The sequence below is a fragment of the Cygnus atratus genome, chromosome 5, assembly GCF_013377495.2.
Source record: "Cygnus atratus isolate AKBS03 ecotype Queensland, Australia chromosome 5, CAtr_DNAZoo_HiC_assembly, whole genome shotgun sequence".
Classification (NCBI taxonomy): Eukaryota; Metazoa; Chordata; class Aves; order Anseriformes; family Anatidae; genus Cygnus; species Cygnus atratus.
The window spans coordinates 63,147,333-63,165,865 of record NC_066366.1 but is presented as its reverse complement, the minus strand read 5'-3'; the positions used below and the strand labels follow the sequence as shown (position 1 = coordinate 63,165,865).

General features: G+C 40.6%; 1 protein-coding gene across 2 annotated transcripts in view; it reads right to left on the bottom strand.

Moving 5' to 3' along the window:
- The window catches only part of SOS2 (SOS Ras/Rho guanine nucleotide exchange factor 2), a 56,699-nt gene that overhangs the window by 11,023 nt on the left and 27,143 nt on the right, over positions 1 to 18,533 (bottom strand). For both annotated transcript variants that reach the window (XR_004779413.2, XM_035551311.2), the window contains exons 9-18: positions 14,444 to 14,571; positions 13,417 to 14,072; positions 10,103 to 10,184; positions 9,324 to 9,446; positions 5,701 to 5,804; positions 4,253 to 4,472; positions 3,196 to 3,315; positions 2,287 to 2,449; positions 1,429 to 1,546; positions 724 to 896 (exon numbers count right to left, since the gene is read on the bottom strand). Coding sequence is in view for 1 of the 2 variants with exons in the window: in XM_035551311.2 (XP_035407204.1) it covers positions 724 to 896; positions 1,429 to 1,546; positions 2,287 to 2,449; positions 3,196 to 3,315; positions 4,253 to 4,472; positions 5,701 to 5,804; positions 9,324 to 9,446; positions 10,103 to 10,184; positions 13,417 to 14,072; positions 14,444 to 14,571 (1,887 nt within the window). In the remaining variant the exon portion in view is untranslated. The remainder of the gene's footprint in view (positions 1 to 723; positions 897 to 1,428; positions 1,547 to 2,286; positions 2,450 to 3,195; positions 3,316 to 4,252; positions 4,473 to 5,700; positions 5,805 to 9,323; positions 9,447 to 10,102; positions 10,185 to 13,416; positions 14,073 to 14,443; positions 14,572 to 18,533) is intronic.

Sequence of the window (18,533 nt, the reverse complement as noted above, 5' to 3'; positions counted from 1 at the left end):
CCTTGTGAGGCCCCACTTGGAGCCCTGCGTCCAGTTCTGGGCCCCCAGCACAAGAAGGATGTGGGGCTGTTAGAGCGGGTCTAGAGGAGGGCCACTAAGATGATCAGAGGGCTGCAGCACCTCTGCTGTGGAGGAGGGCGGTGAGGCACTGGCACAGGCTGCCCAGAGAAGCTGTGGATGCCCCATGGAGGTGTCCACGACCAGGCTGGATGGGACCCTGGGCAACCTGGTATAGTGGGAGGTGTCCCTGCCCATGGCGGAGGGGTTGGAACTGGGTGGTCTTTAAGGTCCCTTCTGACCCGAGCCATTCTGCGGTTCTATGACTGCAGAATGTCTAAGGACTAAGTGCCGTATGCACACACACAGCACTTTAGGCCAGAAGGAAGTGACTTTCCTTCCAAAGTTCTGCTGCTTAGTCAGTGTGTCTCTAATGCACTGTTCTGCTGCTGGGAAATCTCACCAATACCAGGCTGCAGACCAGTACGGGGATGAACAAGACCCAGAACGTGGAACCCAAGAAAGCAGATACCTGGCTCTGGCTGGTCCTTTGCTGCAACATTTTTGTTGTCTGCTGCCTCAGACCAGCCACCATTTCCTCCCTCTTCCGATGGTCACTGATCACACAAGATTGGGTCTAGTACTGGCAGAACGATTGACCATTTTTGGTTGTGTATGTTCTTTTCCTTCTCTTACCCCCGAAAGAGATATTTAGTTTTTGATTACCCGAATTTCTGGCTCTATCCGTAAGCAGTAAGGCTGATTTTGATACTGCTGAATCTCTCCTGTAATTTCAGCCACTTTTCTCCTTTTGCTGAAATTAATTAATTCTTTCCCTTGTCTTTTAAGGAAGTCAGGATTCCCTTCTTCTGTCTTCAAAATATTTGTTAGGTATATTCCTGATAGAAAAGAAATGGATTTTAAAGTTCATTTTCTTTCCAATTTTCTGATTTCATTCTTTATAATGAAAGAATGATAAAAAAAAAAAAAAGTCCAAGCATAGGTATACCATTCCCTTTAACACTCCAACAGTTTACTAGCTGGTAGGAATGAATTAAGTTTGCATTTTACATAGGAACAATGTATTATTGAAATAAGATGTTTCACCTCCTTAACATGAGATCCTGAATTTAGAAAAACATCTTCAGGTCATTGCCACAATCAGATCACTGATGCAGAAGCAGAGTAAAATGAAGTGGGATAATATTCATACCAATACCAGTAATCTGTATTACTAAATTAGAAAAAAACCTTCTATATAGAAGACACTAAGTCTAAAATCATTGCAAACCTAGGAAGTCAAAGTAACAAATAATAAATATTTTTTAGACCAAAACACTACCCTGAACTATAAGCAAGATTAACACATCTGCATCAAGCCCAATTTAAGAAAGACAACACACAATATTAGCCCATTCTGCTGTTACTTACCAAAGAAAGGCACACAGGGTGGATTGATTGACTTGAGCTTAGCTAGGTACTTTTTAAAGTGATCTTGACTTAGTTCTACTGCTTCATCCAAAACTCTTTTTTTTCTTTCCTGTAGTGCCTAAGTTGTCAAAGAGAAAAAAAAAAAAAGAAAATAAAAGCTATGCAGATCTGAACAGCATGGTTAGGAAACACAAGGTAATCACCTAGGTTTCTTAACAAAACTTAGAAACTCAAATTAATATTTGAAAGAACTTCTTTTGTAAATGGTTTGGCTCTTGACTACAGCACCATCAGTTCAGTAATTCTTCCTAGCCTCTCTTCCTAGTGTCCATCTAAAGCAGTCAGCAACCATTTGTTTTTGCCTCTAACAACGTGAATTGGCTGAGACTCTCATCCAAGAGAAATGCTCGTGAACAACTGAAATCTGAGTTTTAGCTATCCCCTCTCTGTGCCCCTCTATCCCCATGGCCCTTGTGTAGGTAGGAAATGCTGCTGTTCAAGTGTTCCAGGCCAGGGTTCTCAGCCCTGGGACCCTCCCCTTTCATACACATAAAACACTGGACTGAAGCAACGGGTTCATTTCAGACAAGTTAACAATCAAATGTCCATGGTGTTTCCCCTTTTTGAGCTAAATACAAGTGAGAAAACATCTGCTGAAAAGCTCCACTTCCTGTTACAAATCCTTCGAGACAGCCAGTCCATCTCATGTTTTCTTGTAACTTTTAAAATAACTCAGTCTCATAATTAACTTGTTTTCTTCGAAGAAAGCAAGTGCAATATGGATTTCACTTATGAAGTTTGTCTGATTCATTTCTGGATTCTGATTTTTTTTTCTCGAGAGCAATGCCCAAAGCTTACCTCAAATGTGTGATCTAATCTGTACACTGACACGGAGTTCATTGCACTGACTATCTCCAAAACACCATTGAAATTATTCAGATCTTGAAAAACTTGCAGGATTTCTATAATCCTGCTCAGCACAGCCACTCGCTCTTCGAAGTTCTCGGTTTCCACTATGCACCTAATCAAAAGACGTAACTTGAGAAGTACTGATAAACAAAATCTGAAATCTTAGCAAGCTAGCAAATTAATTTAGTAGCTAGCAAAATGTCCAAGTGAAAACTGTATAGTATGTCTAGCAGGCACATTTTGGTGCACTGTCAAAAATCTCAAGTATAAATTTATGTAATCACATCTTATATATGTTCAGGTTGGAAAGCCAAGATGATTTTGGCACATACTCTAAAATAAAGCAAGACCCAAGCACGATCCGGGGTAAGTAGGGTGACTCTCTCATGCTGCAGTATCTACGATGGTATTTTAAGCTCATGAAGTTAGGTATACACATACAAACTGCCACACCCTTTTGACTGCAGCATGGCCATGTCTTCAGAAGTCCTTAGTGATGTGTCACGAGAAGGGAGAGAAAATAAGTTAAGGGGACAGACACAATAGTATTTTCAGAAGAGACGCAGAAAAGTGTCCTGCATTGCCTTCAGTGCCCTTTGATGTACTGTAGAAATATAAGTAGGGCACATGTTGACCATGTGGTCAGTACTGGAAAAAATCCAGTGGTTTTTTTTTTTTTTTTAAATGGAAGAAACGTGATTGGCATGGCATGGACCTTAGAATCAAAACCTGAAACTACTGCAATACTCTACTCCTGTCTGAAGATTCAAGGCAACACAATTCAAATAAGACAAAAAAGTTTCTCAATTTCAGAAGGAGTTCATGCCACTACACTAAAATCACCATCACTGTACTTACTTTTCAAACCAAAGAGTAAGATTTGTAGTATGACGAATCATTTTCAATAGATTTGGGGAGTTAATTTCCTTATCTTCTTTAGTCCACACACTACCGACGAGTTCCGAAGGCTGTACTGCCCTGGTACGATAAAGCAAGATGAACAGGATTGTTCAATACAAATAATAATTGTGTTCGGTGTTTGCATTAAAAGATTATTTCTTCCCTTAATCACGACTTGGTATTTCACAAATACAATCCAATATAAGAAAAACAGTTACTTAAAATAACTTTTCAATGAGTACTTGCAGATGGAAGAAAATCCATTTTTATCTTAACTGAAACTGGCATTTTTGAATAAGCATTTCTACATAAGAAAATTACAAAGGAGTAAGTTTAATCTCCTGAAGGCAGAAGGAAGAATCTTAAAGGCAATTAAAAGATTTTTTTAAATAGGAAGCTAAAGTACTTGGAGCAACCTGCTGGAAAAGTGGCCTATTTCCATAGAAAACCTGCTCTCACTGAAGCATTGAAGGATGCTTCACCTTTGAGTTTCGTAAGACCTTAAAGAACTTCTACCTGGCAAAACTCAGCTCTCACATCAAGGCTAGCTTTATTTATCATCAGTAACAACAGAGCACGGAAACAGCAGAGCATTTATGATACCAGACTAATAAACTCTTCAGAACTACATTAGAGGACCCCGATGTACCAGTCCTGTAAGTTATATTGTGTATAACACCTAGGCCTTTGCTATGCGTCTATTAAGCAAAGGGGAAGAGACAATCATGTGTTTTTTATGATGCAATAAACATTTTTATTAATGTAACAAAGTTTGCTTTTAACCAGGAGACTATAAATTGATATTACCTACTCATAATACTTTAGTTTCCTAATTTACTGTACTTACTCAGTTATGTTATCAGAAATCTGAAATAGAGATGAAAAAACATCTTCTCTCTTGTATATTTCGGTACCAAACAGAAAACCTACTTCCACAAACTCTGTAAATCAAGGGGACATACTTTTGACTGATTCTATGAATTTTCTTGCTCAGATAGAACTAATAGACCTCTACCTGTACAGGTCAGACTCCAGAAGCGTCAGCTGCCGAGCAATTTCTATGGGGTGCAGCGTCATGAGGTCCAGGGTCTCACTGTGCCCAACACGCCAGATGTGCCACTCGATGGGAGGAGGCGGGCTCTCAAAGGTGATGTTGTGACTAATTCCATTTGCTTGAGCTTTCTTTCTTTTGATGATTTTAGCAATTGATTCCACCCACTTCTTCATGGATTTTCCTACAAAACGTAAACCATAACAAACATTTTTTATGTCATCTTAGCTTACTTTTGACAGTTTAATGAAACCAACAACAAAACACGCACATGCACTCAAAATACTGCATTTCTGCAGGCAAATTAATTAGGTTTGCAGTTCATTATTTTATTTATTTTTTGTTGTCTTATGGGTTCTTGCACTTGTGTCAGTTTGCAAATACAGACACACCAACAAATTTTTGGGTGCTCAGTTGCATTTAAACGCATCTACTGACAGTTTTAGTGGGAGAAAAGTGACCATGTATGCACTGTATTTTACTGCTTCCCCTAAACTGCAACCATTTTCTTTTTGACTGCTAGCTTCACCTACTAAAATAAAAATAACTGAAAAAAGTAAACAAGCTTAAAGTGAAAACTTTGCAATATGCTGTACTAGTGCACAGCATAATTAAAGGATTAAAAAAAATACGTTTACAACATCAGTCCAACATTTACAGTACACAACATAGTGGACAAGACAAGAAGTACCTTCAGCAGTTCAAGACAAGTAACTTTTATGAGACTAACCCCCAAAATTGAATTATTTCTCTCTGGTCAGCAATAGAAACCTCTGCAGAAGATAAACTACTGGTCTCAAAGTTTGTCTCAGCATGGTACCGCCCCACATATGGTCTGACAATCTGAAAAGTAAAGTCTAGCATTGCCAGGATAATGATGCAAACTGCCATGCCAACACTGCTGGCCCTCCATCTAGGCTGCCCCAAAAAATCTGCTAGTTTGTAAAGGATTGCTCCAGAGGAAGTGATACCAAATGGAACAAGTGTCCTTTCTTAAAAGGATAATGATCTTCAGCTACAACTTTAAATTAATGGGAAAAGAATATGGAAAAACTCATCTCATTAACCAACGGGGAAGGAATTCTCTACAAATACACAGCAAAGGAGGAAGGTGAGAGAATTCTGAATTCTCACAAGTCTGCTACAGAGTCAGGCAAGGATGAACACTACTGCCCAGAAGTAAATACACTGAAGCGAAACAATACCACAATGCGTGAAATCATTTTTATGGTAGTTACTTATGTATGATTCAGGCCAAAGATTGCTCATGTAAAGGAGAGTCAAATAACAGCTCCATTAAAGGCATTAAAATTACTCATGTGTAAAGATATTTTCATGCCTAAAACCCATGAGCATTAGAACAGCAGGTTGTATCAAAATGGAGAAGAACAAAAGACTACCAATTACCATACCTCTTACGCTTGAAATAAACGTCTCCAATCTCTCTAGTAACTCCAGATCTCTTTCAAAATCGTAAAAATGATGCTCTACCCAGTGGCGAAAAACATTTAATATTCTGAGGAAGGAGAGAGAAAAAAATAATTATATTTTGGGTGTGGGTTTTTTTTTTTTTTAGGACTTCCAAGGTCATCCTATATAAACACTAAACAAAACAGTTATATAAAAGCTGAGTTACAGATTCATGTAACTGAAAACTATCAATATGCATACGGACATAGGGGCAGAGCAAAGACTAAGCATGCATCGATGGCCACAGAAGTCCCCAAGTATTTTAAACCTAATTTTCCAGTCTTAGCATGTATATAAGCTTTAAAAACAAACAAACAAACAAAGAATGCTAGTGTTGAGGTGTTTTCAGAAGAGGAAAAAAAAGTCATCAACAGCAGAGAAAACAGGTATCACGAATATAGGTTGTTGATATAATTTTTAACCAAACTAACAAAAACTAATTAGGATTGACAATTTGATTAGAAACAAATTTGTAACTGTTTCTTTCGTATACATAAATTTTTATCTTAGAGGTTTTTGCAAGTGTACTTCCTTAATTTTTCATCTTTCTATTTACACTAACAGCACTACAAGATCCAGTACTTTAAGGATAACACCCAACTTTCTCTCGATTTTTCTCTACTTTCTTAAACAGACCACTAATAAACAAGCCTTTAAGAACTAAACCACAACAGCTCTTCAGCCTTCTACTCTCTTCAGATGTATCAGAATAAAAAACTGTTTTGCCTCTTCTTCGTGTAAACAAGTCGAACTCATAACTCAAACCTCTGATTTATTGGGGCGCACCTTATCACCTTACCTGAATGGTGAGCTGGTATCTCCTACATCAACCAGTACAACAGATTTTCCCTGTGCCAGCCCAAAAGCTGGGATAAGGATGGCGGGGTTAATGGAGAGCCCACAGTCTCGGGCTCAGAGAGGAGATGGTTGCAGTGAGATCTGGTTAATTCTGCCCCACTGCCTTTGCAGAAGTGGCTCAGCAATACGCAGAACGCTGCTGAAATCTTTCTGCAGCTCAGGATATTCAGGCAAAGCAGCGCTAATTGTGGTCCTCTTTTCAGCACCAGGCTACTGTTTGCAGTGGTTCAGCCCTGTAGACTGGGGGCAAGAATGTCTGAGAGGGACAGGGCAGATAACTGATTTTAATTTGCCAGTCTGGTGTGAGTCAAAGTACTGGAGAAGTCGGCTGGTCTAGCTGAGTCAAAGGAAGGACGCTCAACATGAACACATGGAGGAGAAACACTGGGAAGAGGAGAACTATTTAAGTTAAAGAATAAAGTTTATCCCATGAAAAAATGGCTACTCAGACCCTTCGGGCTGGAAATTAATGACAGCTTCTAACCATCAAAGGAGTGATGTTTTGAAAGGAGTTCCCAATAACAGTAATACAGGATCTTATCTAATCAGTCTTTGCCTTTGAGATATCGTGGTAGGAATACTGAAAAAGCAAGAAAGACTACCTGGTTCTGCTGACTGCACTTCCAGCTGGGCACCTCCTCTTTCTCATAACCTCACATGCATTTAGTCAAGCCAAAGACATGACTGTTATGGCTGTGCACTGCACAGCATGTCTACAGCATGCGCAACAAGCGCTGAAGAGGGGGAAGGACTGGGCATCTCCATGTTCTCCACCTTATTCCCAAATCTCAGATCTCTCTGAAGTAGAGGTCAATACTATTACAAAACTGGAATTTACGAAGTGCTGGGCGTATCAGCAAAGAAGATCAAATTCAGACACTTCTTTTGAACTGTACGACAGCTAAGAGTTTCAAGCTACCAGAAACTTGTGGTATCTCCTCAATTCACAGATTAACTATAAGCCCCGGAAGTGTGTGTGTGTTAAATAGCAGCTTTAAGCCACATCTCTCATCAAGGAGGCACTAATAAGGCACTCAGCGCACCAACCATAGCATGAATTAGACAGTAAAGAGTACCTGTCATGACAAGAGGTATCCTAATCTCTCAAAGAAAGAAACCAGAAATCACAGCCAAACACCCTGGAAACTTTGGAATTAGGCACAGGTTTCAAACAGCTCAAACGTAACACATGAAAGCACTAGTGCTGCATTGATTTTGGAAATTAATAGCAAGAATTGTGGTTACTTGCTGCTTTGAACTTTTCTACAGGGTCCAGTTCATCGGCAAGCCCCTATCCTGCTCGGCTATGGCATCAGCAGCGCTGCAGGAAGATGCATTTGTACCATGCGGAGGGGCGCTGTGAGGAGGTCCCCAAGCAACTTCAAGCCCAGCTAGCAGAGGAGGTTATAAAAATAGCAACAAAAGCAATACGGCTATATTTAAACTCGTGAGCCAGTTATGTCACAAAAGCCCATTCTGTGCAAGTTTCTTTGGAGGGGCTCTATAGGCCTTCATGTGGATGCCTGCAGAAACACTCACCAGAAAACAGCGATCTGAAACCAAGAAAAAATTATGCTGAGAAGTAGCGTGTGAAGATCCCCCAAGAGCTGATAGCCCTGGAGACTAGCAGCCCTGCCGAACCCGCGGGAACTGATAAACTCAGAACGCTAAGAACCTGAGAAAGCTGTGCAAGGACGGGAGCACAGAGAAGTATCAAGGTTACGCTGGGGTTGTGTAACTTGGACCACATCCAAGAAAGTGGTGGCTCCTACGTATCGACAAGAGCTACAGGATTACGTACATACATACTTGGGTGTTTAGTTTGGACCTTTGTTTTTTTTTTTTAAATGCACGTATATATTTGTACACAGCTATCTGATGAAAGAAGTACTCCCTCAGTGACCTTCCAAAAACCTATACTGAAGGTCCTGGCACGTCAGTATGATTCTCTAAATAACAATAAATTGCTGCTGCTCTGAACAGGTAACTATGAATGACTGCGTGGTGAGGGAAAAAAAAAGGAGGCTACTGTGCCTATGGTTATTCGCCAGTAATAGTAACAGCTCGATACTACTAATAGCAACAGTTTAATGAATAAAAGTTGTTCTAACAAACACTGGCTGTGATCTCTGTCTCCTCCTGACTTGATTCCCTATCAGGGAAACAACTAGCCTCATTCATGCTAGAAATGCTTAATTGTTCCCCAAATTAGCCTGGTCAGCAAGCCCTTGAAGATTCACTGTAGCCCGTTGCAAAGTGCAGTACAGACAAGAGTCTCCCTGTGTGCAAATACATCAATAGGCTGGGAAAGGGAGTAAAATACCAGCAGGACTGAAAAAATGGAAACAGAGAAACTATCTTCACAGGGCCTGTTAACAAGGAACCCATTCAACATGCCGTCAGAAACACTTTGAGTTGTACATCTCTCACCCACACCCGCTTTACATAGCAGCCATACAGCGTTCTTGTGGGTGGTGGAGATCACAGCTGTGAGCAGCAGAGAACCAAAGTACAGTTGCAGCAACAACAACAGAAGTCAGTATGACTAATCAGAACATGGCTTGGGATATTAGTCTGGCTGCAGACAACGATAAGTCCCTACTTGACAGCACAGCAGTCTCCTAAAGAGATTACCGTCTCCAGGAATGCAATATAATCGCTGAACTAAAATCTGGATTTAAGAGAAGAAATTTAAAAGCAAATAAACCTGAGTTGCACTGGCTGGACGTATTCCTTGCGAAATCGCTTAAGGTCTGCGCTGATGGGCTGCTCTCCTTTCTCGATTGCCAGCCTGTCTGCTTCGGTAGGCTCAGGCTCTGGGATTTCAAACCTATGAACACAAGCACCAGAAAACTGATGGCAATTAAGATAAAAGACAAACCCTTTATGTAGGACATGAAGAGCAATTTTATTTAAAGAAATTCAGTGCAGTGAAACTCAAGCACTCATCTGGTATCCAGTCTGCCTGGAATTCCCTCTTCCCCTAGCTACGTGCTGCTAACACACCCAGCTCTCACTCTGATAATTCCCTAGCTTTCTGGTCATCACAAGATGTCTAGACTAGGATATAAGGTTTTTAACTACCTGCTAGCTTGATTAAGTGAAGATTAGAAGAAAGCTTAAGAGCAGCTTTATCACACCGTATTAACATGTTGTTTACAGTAAGAGTCTGTGCCTTTCAAACAAACTGCTTAGAACACTTCAGTACACTCAAACGTAAGCAGTCCAAACCACTGCTGAGGCACACTGACTTCTCTACCTGATAAGGAATTCGGGTGCTAATTTAACAAACTGGAAAAAAGGAAGCTTGCATTAAAAACTGGCATCGCTGTTGCCCTTTTAAGAAATTACTGTTTTATGCACTTCGCTGTTTTTCCTGTTTGCTAAATGTATTCCACGTGGCACTGAGAACACGAGCAGAAAAGGAACAGGTAAATGAACGCAAAGCCTTTTTCAGCGTCTTCAGAAAGGATAACCACAGCTTACCTTTCAATCAGTAAGCTCAGCAGTTCCTGGGGCTTGCAAAAGGAGCGATATGTGGTAAGGAAAGTACGTACAAAATTTGGATCTGTAAAGACAGAGTAAGAAAATAATGGAGGTTTAAAATCTAATCTGAAAATATCAGGAAAAAAAACACATGCCCACACAGGAAAAGTTTAAAGTGCAGAAAATACACTGAAATTGTAAGTCAAGCACTGTGGTTTAGAAAATACCCGAACTGATACTGCATGTGAAATTTTCATTTAGCCCTTTGATACAATTCCCCTGTAAAAGTATTCAGCTGCACATTCTCTCAAAAACTGTCTCAGTCTTGGCATGTGGAATGGCTTACACTCACTGCCCAGGCAGCTATTCAGTGCTTTCACAAAGACAAGGAAAACCAATTTAGAACTAGGCTGTCCACTGTCTTGACATCAAAAATACCTATACCACCCCGACAAAACATTTGTCTTACCTGTTCTTAAAAAACCTCCCCAGCAGAGCCTGCACGCCTCCCCCGGCCACGCCGCTGCAGCACACAACTGCCCTCGGCAGAGCAGGCAAAGCAGTACGGGCAGCAGAGGCCTTACAAAGCAAATACCTGCAGCACCTCCAGACGGGGCATCTCCAGAAGCCACCACACCTGCCTCCTGCCTTCTCGCTGCTGCAGGAGGTGTGTTATCACCGGGCGCAGCCGTCTGCAAGCCACGACAATTCGCAGCCCGGTGTCAATCCACCTTCCCTGGCATTTCAGTTGAGGCCAACGTGTGTTTTCATCGGCCCGCTGCTAGCTTAGAAGCATACATCTATTACGACCTTGTTTATCAAAGGTATTAAGTGCACTTTATATCACACTCCAAGCATAGTTTTCCATGCTGCAAGAGCACTCCCATCAGTCAACCCGCTCTGCAGCAAGCTGCACAAGCAGGAATGTAAGTGCAGTGGCCATCTGCTAAAGAACTCCGTCAAATTGACCAGCACCACAAAACAGAGTCAAGGAGAGAACCCAGTCCTCCAATACAGCACTCACGTGCTGCAACCACAAACATTTCTCCTCTTGCTCTACAGTTCCATGCCTCATTTGAAGCCTGGGCAAAAAATTACAACCCCCAAACAGACAATCTTGACTCAGCCCTGGCCACTGAGGAAGGTGGCACAGCACGCAGACACTAGGGAATAAAAGACTACGGACATGCCTGCCTGAAAAGAAACCAACAATCCACAACAAAACACAAATTAAATGCTTAATTACACACAGTTCCACCATTTTCCTTTAGTTTCTTTCAATTCCACTCTTGGGGAGTATCCTAGGTCGTGAATAAGCAGGCTGACAGACAAATCACTTCAGTGTGAGCCTCAAAGGGTCATCATCTGGCCCTAATCCTTCCATGCCTGCTGCAGACCCCCCACGTGGCTACCAGCGGCAGCAAGCTGCTAGCCTGCGGCCGCAGCGGCTGCCTGAGCTGCTTGGGAGCAAATGAACGGTGAAATACAGGAAAACCAGGCCTAGAGAAATGCTCGTACAGATGTTCACTAAAAGCACGGATTTGGGGTTGTTGCGTGTTTCTTTTTACTTACTGTCCTATAAATCATCTTGAATCTGTCAGCATTAAGTGCAGGCAACTTACACTAGCAGTCATCAACATGCAGTCAATTAATTTCTTCTAAGAAGCACCCAGAAGATTAGGAGAGACACTTCTTTTAAGCAGGCTTAAATTCCCTGCAAAGGCTCAACGTTTTTAAGGGAGCCTATTTAGGAATGTGCTTGCAAGCTAGAAGTAATGGCGCGCTCGTTCTGTGCTGCTGAGTTTGCGCCCTAGTCCTGGACTGGCCTGTTCTGCCTCTACGTCACATCTACAGTCACTCGTCAGTATTATTTATGGCACTTTTAAAAGAAAAATCTTCCTCTTACCACTGAACAGGCGGGCAGGTTCTCTCTGCTCTGCAGACAAGATCTGCAATTCTCTTAGAACGGGGACTGCTACTCTGCTTTCTGACCTGTGTAGGTGCCTTTATATTATTTTTTTAGACTATTTTTGTAAATAAACACTCTCAACACAATGGAAAATACAAGCAATGTGCTTCTAATGGCGGCTTACAAGCTAAACTCAAGAGATTAACAACTCTGCATCTGCTGCCTCCCATGGTATCCTGGTATCAACTGGCAAGTTCTTTCACACGACAGAAGTTCTACAAACAACCTGTGCTGGAACAAACCTGCTTCAAACAATCTGAAACTAATGCAAACATACAAAAACCGAACAGCTAAAAACGTATTGTTACATAAATACAAAGATAAAGCACCATCAGGACCTGCTAGGAGTCCCTCCGCGTGCTGTTAGTTATTGAAATGCCCTTGCGGAGGCAGACGGACAGGGTTTGTTAGTCTTGGCTCCAAACGCTGTTTGGGAAAAAGCACACAGAAACCCAAGAGGACAATGCTTTCACTGAAGATTCCCAAAGCCAAAGCGGCAAGTACTTGTGCTATAAAACCCTCGCAAGTTACACTATCAAACTAATGGTCAGATGCACCAGTTCGCTCTGAAAGAGGGAGACGCCCTAACGTGCCACAGAAACCCACCATGTCTTTGAACTGGCTGAGGTGGGAGGCACAGATATCACGAGCTATGGGTTACTTGCATGGTAACAAGGAGCTTCGACGCTGAATTTCAGCGTGTGACCAGTGAGAAATTCTGTATCTTCCTTTTCTTTCTTTCTTTAAGATATACAGCTCAAGACAATCTAGCTCTAGCTGTTACAATAGCATGCAGGTTTTTAAAGACTCATACCTAAGATCTCTCAATCATTTTCAGCAGTGTTAGTGCTTCACATAATTACAAGTTTTATTTCTGTGGCTTTAAAATAGCGTTTCACAGGAAAGTCTGAAGAATTGATTGGGATTCGCATCCTTTTCTACTCAGGGACTTCAGGAAGTGGCAGGCTAAGGCTTAACAGAAATAACCACCAGCATTTCTCCTCCTCCACACAGCATGCAACACCGCCGCTTTAGCCACGACGGTCTTGGAAGAAGAATGAAGCAAAGGTTTAACAGAAAGCATCGGTAGCTCCTTAGACCACTGACACACTGCGGGAGGGGGGGGCTTGCATGCCTGAAGTCTTCTTATAGCTTTGCCAGCAAAGCTATTTGATTTAATAAGATACCGGTTATTTCTGCAAACCTCACTTTACATTTAACTATATGCAGGGGAAAAAAAGAAAGAGAAGAAAAAAAAAAGAAAAAAAGAAAAAAAAAGGACTAAATTAATCACCCATACAAGCACCGTCTTAAAAAACACGTATAGAGCAAATGTTCAGGGTACCTGCATACATATGGTATGTTAACCTTTCGATTAATTTCACAACCGTTCCTCCTTTGATGATAGGAATTCCATTCCTGCTTTGCAAGTTGTCCTCAAAAACAATGTTATCCTCAGAGTCTTCCACTACAAAACGATACACGCTTGGGCTGGGCAACCTCAGGGGCTGTTCGTTTTCTTCTTGCAGTAACACTGAATCAAGCATCCTATCCAGAGTACTCCGATACTGGAGGGAAATCAGAGCAGCCATCCAATTACTCTTCTCTTCAGCAGACTTGGCAGCAAAGAGTATACTGTTTTCATCTTTAGACAGCAGTTCAAAAGCATGTTTATATTCAGATGTGTCATCTTTATCAATAATCTGTATTTTTCTCATGATAATTTTTTCCTTCAGTCTATACTCCGCATTGCTGTAACCGGGCAGCCGTGACTGGCCGTGATTAGTTTTACAGATGATCATTAAACCATCAAAGAGAAAGATGTGGCGTTCATGTTTGGCTCCTATTTTTGTCAAGGTGCCTTCCATTATGAATTCATTACAGCACTGCCCAATATCTTTGCCTTCCCAGCCATCAATATTTTTCTGGATTTCATTCATTTTCTTGATGGCCAAGTGTTTGCTTCTTATTTGTCGGTTATAGAAGCGACAGACTGGCTCCCTTGAACGAATAAAAGAAAAAGTCACGATGGGCACATTCCATGTTTGCCATCCCAAGAGACCAAAGTAAAATCAACTAAACTAATTGTTTATCATTCTTTCTTTCCCCTAAACGCCCTAATCAAGTTTACTGTTCCAAATAAACTACGTGCACTGTTTTGGCAAGTGAGAGAATAAGATATTGACATTATTTATAGAAATGACTGTGAAAGTTCGGGCTGCTATTCCATCTACAATGAAAATAGGCATAAAGACATGCCTTGAACAGGAAACACACACACTAACTAGAAAAAAAAAAGACAATTCCTTCCACATAATGGATTTCTTTCTCTGTCAACTTTGGAAAACCAGTGTAGTTTTGTGGATTATTACCCAGGCCGACGTCTTGGGGAGTGTTTGCTGTAAATGCGCTCCATGCTGCACTGGAGGTTCAGAAGAGCAGTAATGGCTTGTTTCAAGCACTCCCGATCCTCTTCATCTTCACTGCATTCCTGCAGTTGCTATAACATAATAAACAATTTTCTTTCAGATTTGTCTAAATTATAGAAGGGTAGGAAGGCTGACAAACATTCTTACAGTGTTTTCCACAGCACTCAGTGAAATCAATGACTTCAAGCCAATCAAAGAGTAATTCCTAGTAGCGCACTCAAAACTAGCTATGCGTGTAACTACAACACATTTGTCAGATACTCGGGAACAGTCTGTACATATGCAAAAGCAGAGAGCAGGTGGGAGTTTAGAAAGACAACCCTTTTCTTACCGAGTGCCAATACTAACTGTCGGAGACTTTTTTTCTGTTATCTTTTCAACAACGTCCTAATTTGCAACTGATAACGATTTTGTTAAGCAGTTTGGAGGTTTGAAGCAGGCAAGGATGAAATGCTGTTTTATGTAACCACATGTAATATTCCTTCAATAAGGCAATCTCAACATTTCAGAGAACGTTTAAAAGACAGAACGACCAAGATTCACTCTCTTCTTACTGTTCTGAACTCAGCCATCTTCAGCAAATTCATCTATTTCAAGAAGAAGCACCAACTTTGTCTGGCAAACTCTACCATACCAAATAAAGTCTGAAATTCAAGATTTACTTCTAATTGTAAAATGTAAACACAGTGAAAATCAGCATGAAGAGTAGATCTGTCTTTGCCACTAGGCAGAAACTTCTCGTATTTGGCAATTTAACAAGCTTTCGTATCATCTCTATACACTCAACAGCAGTACGGTTTGAGAAAAGCCTGTTTACAGAATTCCTCGTTTTGGTTAAGGTCATCACTCCTAAAACACTACTGCTCTAAGTAAGAGAGATTTTTCTTTTTAACCCCTTTCATGTTCAAGATTGTACGAATTTTTTAAAGAAAACTCAGGCAAACTGATTTGCTGGGCAATATCAAGACCCTATGCCATGCAGCTCTGGGTAAGTTCTGTTTTACCTGCATACTTCGAGAGAACTCTTACTTACAATCACTCAGCATGGCAGAAGCCTTCTTTTCCTTTCCCTACTACGTTCCCTCAGCAAGGATATGTAGCTTCCTCTAAAAGTAATTGAGAGAACAGGATTTGACCAGATGGGTCCACTCTCTTCATGTAATTTAAATCACTAAATTTTTTATTTTTCACATGCCCAAACAGCCTTCATCTTGCATATTAGAGAAATGAGAGTTTCACGGCGAAAAATTTCTGGGAAGTTTATGAGCTGGGGAACAGTACAGGGAAGGGAAAAAAATAAGACGTCAGTCTCTGTGGAAACCCTTTTTTTCCTTTTGTATCTGCCACAGAAATGCAAAGAACATAAAAATGGCTTAAAAAGTGCAATATCCTAAAAGTGGGGAAAGCTATTGAGCCTGATAAAATACTCTTCCTCCTCCCATGTCCCGAGCACAATTTTTTGCATACCCTTTCTGAAGTGAGAGCTTTGGGAGTTAACAGATGTCAAATGGCATACTTTGCTTTTATTGTTGTTGGTCTTGAAAAAACCCCACTTGTCTAGTAATCTAATCCATTTCTACACCGTAACAAATAGATTCCTGAAGATCAGGCAGACTACCTGAAGCTCATTCTCTGTAATCACTTGACCAACATCTGCTTTTCCAAATGCCTGTTCTTATCGAGCATCTTTCTGACTAAACAGCAGATTAAAAAAGTGCAATATTTGCTAGACAGAGAAAATATGTAAATCTACAGGAAAAGGGAAAAAGGGGTCCTGCTTCTATCAGATATATTTAAGAATACCAGACAAATTGAGAGTATTAACTATTCAATTATTTATTATATAGAAAACTGAGAGAAAACAGTAATGAAGCATGGTATTCATTAAAGAAATAATGCCACGATGATCCTGTAGCATACTGGCCAGGGTTTCTGTCTCTGTCACCAATTAGGTAACAGTGGAAAAGATCAAAAGGCAGAATTTCATATACTTTGGGTTGCTTGATAACTACATAGTGAGTCACATGCATGAATTAGGGGCAATCTCCCAAAGAAGGGAGGCTGTATACTCTATAGTCAATAAAGGAAAGCCATCTTGGACTTGAGCACAGACTTGAACTGCTGATTTTCAGGATTTTAAAGATTCATCTATCTCGCACCTAGTTCAGGACTTGGATAGATTATGTGACCCCTCGCGTCCTTCCCACTGCATTTACTGAGTAATGTTTCCTGGAACTCTTGTATTGACAGACGTTTATGAAAACATTACTGGAGCTTGAAAGACTGATGAAACACCGAGCGCTTCTCTACGCTGCCAGCATTCAGGTGTCTGTCCTCCCAGGTGTCAAGCATAGTGATTTGAAACACAGAATGCTCTGATAATTAATTAAAGATGTCACAGTCAGAACGCATTTGTTACCCGTTTGCAAGAGCTAACATTTTGTGATCACTACCAGGTATTTTTCTTCAAGACATTTCCTTACTGTGCCTTCCTTCAACCTTCGCTACAATTGCTCGTTGCGAAACAATGCAAGGTAAGGTTTGTCTTCTGTCACTGCTTGAACAAGCAATCAACGTCATTAAAGAAAAGTGACAGCAAGGTGTTCAAAGGCTATTTCCTGGAGTATTTCTGGAGAATAGAGACCTCTCTACGGCTGCTACCCAAGAGCAGACAAACCGGAGGAATTCGATATGGAAAGGACTATGAAAGGACTCTGATGCAGATTTTGCATGAAACGGCTGCACATACAGGCTTTTGCGAAGGAGAAAGTTGTTCTGCCTGAAAGAATTTTCAAGCTTTTCAAACTTTAATTTCATCCATTTTAGTTTCCCTGTTTTGCAAAAGAGCAAACACCAGGGCCTGCACTTCTGTAAATCATTCATTATTTTATTTACCTCCCAATTCAGTAGCTTTGGGGTTTTTTGGTTGTTTTTTTTTTTTTTTGAGACTGTTGCTCCTAAGGAAAGCTAGTGAACTTAGCTTTTCTCTCTGCTGAAGCCAGGAAAATAGTCTATGTGAGTATTTGTTCCTTTTCTGCTTCCTTTTTTGCCAGTTCTTTTTCAACCAAGGTTCCTAGAGCCAAATACAATGGCAACAGAGAAGCAGTCACCCATACTTTATAACATACTAATACTGTTGAATAAATGCTTTCTCTGTCCCTAAAAACACTCTGTTTTTTAAGAATCACTGCTGTAGATTTAGGATGTCTTCAAAATACAACATGAAGTTCAGATTTTAAACCTGCAACTGCAGTGATCACAACAAAAGGTTCAGTAATTATGATTACTTGTACACTTTGGATAAAGGTCAAATTTCGTCATTTTCACTACCAGAATTCCCTAGCTAAAAAAAAACAAAACAACAAACCGTTGACTAATTACCTTTCATGCAGAATTCTGTTGTTTTGTAATGAAGGTAAAAACAATTAAAAGAAACAATAAAACTTTTTCTACTGCCTCCAGATTATTCCTCAAAGACCTGAGGCAATTTTAAGAACGTGCGTTTATAAGCTGATCCCATCGATATTAGCCAGAGATATGAGCAGACTCAGAGCCTCCCATGAGACAGAAAACTCTTACAGCATTGCAAACTTAAGACAGGCTATCAAAAATGAATTGTCTTCTCTGTGCAATGGTTTAAAACAGAAATAGTAACCACCCTTTCCTGCCACTGAAGAAAAAGCTAACAAGTTTGTATGCTAAGCATTTAATCTTAAATTTGAAAACAAATTACAAAACACTTAAAACAAAACACTGACTGGTAAGACATGCATGTTATCATTTCCCTGAATAGCCGGCAAACACCACAGAGCTTGTAAAATCAGGTAAATGCTTCGATCCTCCCAAAGCTGGGGCTCATGATTTCAGTCTTTAATTTCATACCGAGGCACTCTCATTCCCAGCTTTAAGACACAATGGGTCAAACATTAGCCTGACCTTCAGCATAATACAGGTCACTGAACTAATTGTGTCATTGAAACATGAAAGAACGACATTTTAAGAAGTTCCAGAGACTTATCATATGCAACTGACC